Here is a 7503-nt window from a genome sequence, read left to right on the forward strand (position 1 = left end):
TCAACATATCTCAGTTATAGAATTAGGCTTAGTAATCAAGTCAATTGTCGCTTGGATAAGACCAAGACAGCTGGCCCTAATGCAAATTTGAAATTAACCCACAATAATGTCTCCAAACTTTCAGAGAAAAATGTCTAATTTAAGCCTAAATTCGCCATAATTCCATTCTAGACTAGTTACCTTTTGTGACGAGCGTGAGCGCTTGAAGGTTTGGTTGGGTTGAGTAGAATTAGGCTTAGTAATTAAGTCGATTGTCGGTTGGATGAGATACCCCTATTGTGTCTACGCAGATTTAAAATTAACACACAATATTGTCTCCAAACTTGGAGAGAACGGGTCTAATTTAAGCCAAATTCCACCCAAAATCCCGTCTCTGGCAAACGTTGATTATAGGTCATACTTGTAGAGCTGCTCGATTGATGGCTTAATTATTCAATCAAATCAGCCAGGCGTCGTTTATCCGATAAAACGGTTGTAAGTCTTCTCTTACGCTCTCGTCGAAGTGCTTTAGCTTGATCCTCTCTCGTTACGACGCGACGAAACACTTGCTACACACCGTAAAATGATAAAATAGTCGTCACCACGGACGACGGTATCAGTAGGACCACCTTTTTTGACTATCCGGTTGCGAAAACCGGGATTATCTCACTATATAGTCTCGACCTAATCTCGATTGACGCCTTTTTAGAGTTTTAATATTTATTAAGTTGATGAACCATACACTTTGCGTTGCGTTCGTCTACATTATAACTAAGGCATTCAGTCTCGCTTTACACTATAGCCTAGTAGGCCTACCCAAGGGAAATACGGTTCACTGTGTTGCTAATAACGTAAGATTGGATGAGATCCTGGAATAACTATACAAACATACGTTTATGACCAAAGACTACATATTGTAATGAATTATGGAACGATATTATAAAAGGGACACGGGGAATCTTTATGACGTTTAGAAATGATTTACCCAAATAAGTACTTGATATGTTTTTTAAATTACAGGCCCGTAAATAGAGGTAACACTGGGAATAATTATATCTTAGTTTGCACATGAAACTTCGCGATGTGGTCAAGTACTTAGTAAGATCTTGGGTTATGTTGATGTCAATTAAAAAAGTTTAAAAAGGGATATGATACACAACAATATGAATTGAGGAACTTACTTTTGCGACGACAAAGCAAATTATTTATAAGGACTTATCATGATGAGCTTATGTTATAATCTTCATACGCAATCTACGGAGCTGTCCCTGAATTTCCCCCTCATTGGCCTAATTAGACATTTAATACTTAGATGCTGCGTGAGACAAGAGTAGAGAACTAGACTTGATGACAATTTTTAAGTACATCGAGGAGGGAATAAAACTTGAGATCTTTATCTCCTTTTGTCTCTTCAGTTTGTTTAAGAGACATTTTTTTTGTTTCATTTTCTTCTCTTGGTGGGGTACGCTTTGACCTGACAGGTTAGACCACCACCAGTTCGTGGCATCGAAGATCCTAGTAATTTGATCCGCCTACTGGTCTTAGATAATCTAGTCTCTTTTGTCTTGAGACATTTTGGCTCCTCGTGCCTCTCGCATGTCAGAGGACATGAGAAAATTGGGTTCCGAGACTGTTCCCTCGTTTCCGTTGTGGAATGTTTTGTATTTTTTATAAGATCTTGAAATTTTAACAAAAGTTGAATGGGTACTACAAGTCTGTAGTAGATAAAATCAGGTGTTGTCTGTAGTAGGAGTTGGTTGAATGCAACTTTAGGGTTGAACTAGTAAGATTCCAGCCCATATACGTGGCTATGAACAGAATAAACCTTGTTATTCAATTAATATTGGATTTTTACCGAAAAAAATATGACCTACAACGGCTAGAGGTGACGATTTAGTTGGACTAACTGAAAGTGTAACTTCGAATTAACTAGAAGCTATCATTGCATTGATGTTTCAAGATTGAAACAAGCCTTCTCTCATTCTCGGGATTCGAATCCACTATTCTTACAATACTTATCAACGTGATGTAAATAATTTGCTATAAAATTAAACATTCCAACAGGGTCATTTACCCCAAGGAATTTCTTAAAAAGAAAATGACTAGAGTATATTCAAATTTACCCTTGAAGTATGGCACGCAGGTATTTGGCTAAAAGTGTATATATATGTATATTGCATGGGTCTCATCTGGTCCCTATTAGTCCAACTTCTCACGTACTGCCGGTAATCGTCCCTCTTTGTTGAGAAATACTTCCGTAATTAGACGTGCTTACTCCGTTAGACGATCCTAGAGTAGAACTATATCCCGTTATATTTGCTTTCATCTGGATTAACCGTTTGACCGTTAACCCCAGCGATTCCATGACGCCACGCGATCAACGCGTGCCATCGGGTCTAGTCGAGTCGTTAACCAACAAAGTCACGGACCACATAACATTTTACTCTTCTTTTTCTTTTTTCAAAATATAAATGCCACGGAAAAATATCATATTTTTAACCTCGTCTCTTTCTAAAGTCAAATATTAAACGGGGATCAGGAGCGCGCGTGCGTCATGTGTTAGCTGTGGTCATCCATGCATGCTGAGTTTAACTTTTCGGTTTTTGGCGCGTGCTGCCCACATAAACGTTTGTTTTTTGACTCCTATGGGTTCTAAATACTATAAACAATTCGCTATTGTATAGTAATATTATGACATCGATATGCTGGTGAATTAACGGTGTTGATTATGAATAACTTTGGATGAATTTCGGATATTTCTTATTCTGGGAATATTGGGTTTTCTGCAAAGAGCAGTTTGCAAATTAGGTAAATCTTAAGATAATTAATTTAAGCGATAATTAAGGCAGTGTAAGGTTAATAAATATACGCATAAAACATAGATCCGTCGAATAACTGGCAAACTTGTTGGTAGACTAAAAGGCAATTCCAAAATGCCTTGGACCGTTTTTTAAAATTTTCTGAAATAGAGTTATTTTGAAAAGATGGTTTTTGTACACCCAAACAATAATTATTTCCTAGTATTTTACTATGTAATTTAAATTAATAACCGTTATTTTTTAACCCTTTTATCTGTTATTTGACTGTCACGTTGAACTTTTATTGCCAAGTAAAAAAACTTGCTTCTGGAATTTACCTCCCTAATAGAGACAAAACGTTCCTTATTTTCGTTCCACTTTATTAACTGCTACTGTGCCAGGACCTCATCCCCACTGAAATTCACATTTTACCACTGGGATCAATGTAAACTTCATTTCCCGTTCATTTAATGAGAGTCTTAGGTACCCGCACGGGTCCAAACGAGTAAACATCACTTTAAGGTGTCTCGACTGAAGTTATGGCGGGTTTTCTTAAGGTAATGACAGGGTTAGAGAATTTTATTGGTGTTCGGAAATTAGAAATATAACGCCTCACAACCTAATGGTTTGATTCCCATGTCTAATGGTTGTAATTTTAATTTTAATGGCTGATTTTAAATTACTAAATTAAAATTAAAGACCTACAGGGGAAATTATTTAAATGAGTTAATTTATTTTTATTCAATTTGTGCGGTTAAAATTTGGTCACACTGTCTGATGTATTTTAATTAAATTTTAATTTCATATAGTTACATTTTACGAACAGGTTTTTCTCGACTTTATCTCCGTTTTATTTATCAATAGTTAAGAAATTATTATTGTTATTATGGAATTTAACATAAATTACTTTGCAGAATACAATAAATTTTGTAATAATAAAAATAAGAACACTAGAAAGCGTGCTTATTAATTGTTGTAGAAACGACTTTTGAATCGTTTGGTTTTGAAAATATATACGTTTATATCTTAATTTAAATAACTTATGTTTTGATGGCAAACTTAGAGAAAAGGAACTCGTGTAAAAATTCTAACTTGACCCTTTACTTTCATGCAGATACTTGCGAGATTGTCGAAACTGTAGAACCTTGCTTGATTTTAATTGTGGGTTATTAACACGACTTAATTAACTGTCATTCTTTAAGAGTTCACTTAGCGCCGTAATGTAACTTTGAGCCATTTGTAATGTCTCGTATTTAGAAAGTTTCCGATCATTCCCGATTGAAGGTACCACGTTTCGAAGTCTGTCAAACGCTACGTTTAAACTGTCCATTCTTCGACGTTCTCTGGCGTTAGCTGCCATTCTACGTCTCTTTAAGACAGTCGGTGAAGGTGGGCTACTTTTGCTTCTAGTTGAGGATCTGTGGTGGCTGCTCTTGTAGAACGGACTGTCCCGGGTCTGGTAGGATGGCGTTTCTTTGTCGTTTCGAAAGTAGTTCGTTCCGGTGTCCCATGGGTTGACATCCAACCTGCTTGGGTAACCTGGTGGATAGCTTATAGGAGCTGGTAGACTTGAAGACGTTACTTCCGCGTACGTCACTGGGTATTCCTGTTGAATTGAGGATGGGATATTTGAGGGTCCAGCGTAGCTATGGTGGAATTGTTGAAGAGGCAGGTTATGGTAAGCGTCGGATGAACTTGAGACGCTGAATGGTACCACCTCATCTTTGAGAAATTTTGTAGAAGGTTGGTGATGGTAGCGTTCCATCTTGGCTACATTATGACATTATGTCCAGTAACCTATGAATTCGTAGATGAAACTTGCACATATCATCTAATTCTTATCCAATTTTTTGAGCAATTTGAAAATTCGCTATCTGTAGCTTTTACTTATAGGTAGATTTTTAAACACAAGTCGGCATTGACAACAGTTTTAATTATTGAACAATCGAAGCAATTTCACAAACTTTCAATGCACATTAAGTCAAATTAATAATTAAAATTACAAACTTACCTTTAACCCATACTTATTGAGTGTTCTACTTGATGCCATCCATTCAAAACATCATGATACCTTTCGAAGTTGGAACAAAATGAAACATCCATATTCGAGCTAGACCAACGAATGCTCATTTGCCAATATCGTTAAAAAAAAAACAGAATTCGAAAATAAAAGAGCTAATACTTCGCACGTGCCACTCTCATCCCGCGACAATAGGCTTTTTGTATGGTTGTATAGGTAACTATTAATTCGGTGGCTTCTGCGGCGGGGGTCAACCATTGGCGCGTGCACGGGGCTAGACCGCCACCACCACGCCACCCTGTCCTGTATAGAGTAACTCCCTTTTTCAGTTTTCACCCACAAGCTTGTTGAATGAGTGTAAAAACATTGGCGCGAGCTTTTCCACGAGCTGCAACAGACGGTCAGCGATGCTTCTCTTTCAGTGACACGATATGCCTTTTCCTATATACTCACTCTCACTCCCTGCATCATGTGTACGATCTCTGGCACCCTCTCCACGTATATACTATACTGGCTTCTTCATTTTGGTCTGTGCCCTTTGGCGGTTTATTCATAACGGCCCGAGTGAGCTTTAAAAATAATATTAATGGTTTTAAAAATACAACTTTTGTTGCGTTTAATTTATAAATATTTGATGATAAACTTCATTTTGATTTCGAAATTTAATAAGTTTAGGCTTAGATAAAAGATTGTGTTTCTTAGCTCTCAGTCTTCCACTATCTCCAAATTTACACTGGCTACATTCTGAGCCATTTTACGAGACATGTTACCAACCATAAGTTTATAAGATATGATCCATAAGTATATGGTAGAGAATTGCTGAGAGCTAGTTCGAGAACGACACGAGAATTGACTACACTCGGTTAGCGCCTCACCTGGCGTTGCTTCACAAGAATCTATGATCTACGTTGTCACTTCATGTCAAGCTCTCAGTAACCAGTGACAAACTCATGGAACACGTCTTATGAACGTATGGTGTCACCTACATACAGATCTCTGAGTAAACAATGGCAGATAAACCTTTTGAATATATAATTAGCACTTTATCTTACACAAATGAATATTACTGCATGCATTAAGATGAAATAATTGATTTAAAAACAATGGAGTACTTAAAGTTCAGAACTTAACTTACATTTACAAAGTTTTCAAATTAGTGTACAATTTAAACCGGATCTAAATCTTTTTTATTTTACCAAAAACATTACTCGTTTAAATTGTTTAAGGTAGTTCACTTTGTATGTAGCAAATCATCAGTGTTCGAAAACTCGAAATGCATCTCGTTTTGCTGGAACTAATGGGGTGTTTTTTTCTTAATTATTATTAAGTCAAAATGACGCTAAGATATCACGTAACATCCCAGTCACGTGTAACGTGTTTAGACTTAAGAATACCCCGAAAATCTTTCAAAAAATAGTTTTAAAATGACTTTGAACCTTTAATGGTCACCCAGCTTTGATTCTTTGACGCCGTAATTCGCCATAAAAAGAGACCACCCCCGCTGCACGCGTACCAAAATCAAGCTAGCGGAAAGAGAAAATCATCAAAACTTGTTGAAAAGTCAAAAATTACCTAACTTTAAGTGTAATGTTCTGCTTGCTTGAGCTGGATTTCAACTTCAATTTTAGAAAATCACGTACATGGCTAATTTGAGCATTGAGAGATTCCGAGAAATTTCGGTGTAGTGACTAGTTTCGGGATTTATTACCAAATTATATGCCTGGTGAAGATTGTTCAAATCGCCCATCACGTAGGCCTAATTTAGCGTGATACCTGAAGTGTATAATACTTCTCTTCGAAAGAAGTGTACAACCCAAAGCGGAGTAATTTGTAACATGATTCTTCCCAACATCATTTTACATCTTGTTTACATTTGTAGCAAGGTTACAAAATCGCGATAAATAGTTCCCTCATCATTAATCTATTAGTGCTTAATTATTTGCCAATGCGCATGCGCGTGTGGATTTTTGTCCCACCTAAAGACAATCAAGGTTTGTGGGTTGATTGCTGAGGATTTAGTACCACGAAACAATTATAGAATTTACCTTGCATGGTGCGATGCCCATCTGAATTTTAATGAGCGGGAGAGCAAATAAAAAGGGTACTGCGAGCCTGGGAAGAATCATGTTACGTAACTAAAGTATTAAGAGGATACAGAGTGTCATCCTTCTTCTATTATCCCCTTCTGGTAATATGTAGTGGATAATCTACTTTAACCTGTTTTATTGGTTTACTCGTCAACCATTTTGGAGGTACAAACTGCTAGCACTAAGAACAACCATATTTATAGTGTTTCCCAGTATCAAAATATTTTAATAACAACTTTGGCATTTGCTTCACGCTGCAAACATGTTTAATGGTTTTCAGTTATCCAAAGTATTTATTTCTTTATTTCTTTTTCAATTACTGGTCCAAGATCTCTGGTTCTAATTCAAAATGTAACAAAATCGGTATCAAATTACACAAACACTATTTAATATTAATAGCATCTCATTTGTAACTCACTAACCTCTTAGAGCAGTTCTCGAACGAACTTTGACCCTAAACAAAATTGGGTAAGAGAAAAAAAATTATTGGACTTAAAAACCTAATCAATCTTGGATAATATCAACGTCAGAGAAAATCGGTTTATTTTAAATTGACCCAGATTCCATTAATAAGCTAATAACGATAAGTGCGCGTGTCTCTTTTTATTCTATTTTTCTA

General features: G+C 36.4%; 1 protein-coding gene across 1 annotated transcript; it reads right to left on the minus strand.

Moving 5' to 3' along the window:
* Positions 1-3561: 3561 nt before the first annotated feature.
* On the minus strand, positions 3562-5659 carry LOC149650951 (uncharacterized). Its single transcript, XM_089847083.1, has 2 exons — positions 4789-5659; positions 3562-4574 (listed from the first exon to the last, which is right to left on the minus strand). The coding sequence occupies exon 2, from the start codon at positions 4540-4542 to the stop codon at positions 3961-3963; it is 582 nt and encodes a 193-aa protein (XP_089703209.1). The 5' UTR covers positions 4543-4574; positions 4789-5659; the 3' UTR covers positions 3562-3960.
* Between the last annotated feature and the right edge of the window lie 1844 nt (positions 5660-7503).

The sequence above is a fragment of the Phalangium opilio genome, unplaced genomic scaffold, assembly GCF_054372755.1.
Source record: "Phalangium opilio isolate 3A_F unplaced genomic scaffold, DU_Popi_V2 ptg000082l_1, whole genome shotgun sequence".
Lineage (NCBI taxonomy): Eukaryota > Metazoa > Arthropoda > Arachnida > Opiliones > Phalangiidae > Phalangium > Phalangium opilio.

What these genes read in the sequence shown, in the direction of transcription:
- LOC149650951 (XM_089847083.1), bottom strand. Translation starts at nt 4,542, where the DNA reads ATGGAACGCTACCATCACCAACCTTCTACAAAATTTCTCAAAGATGAG.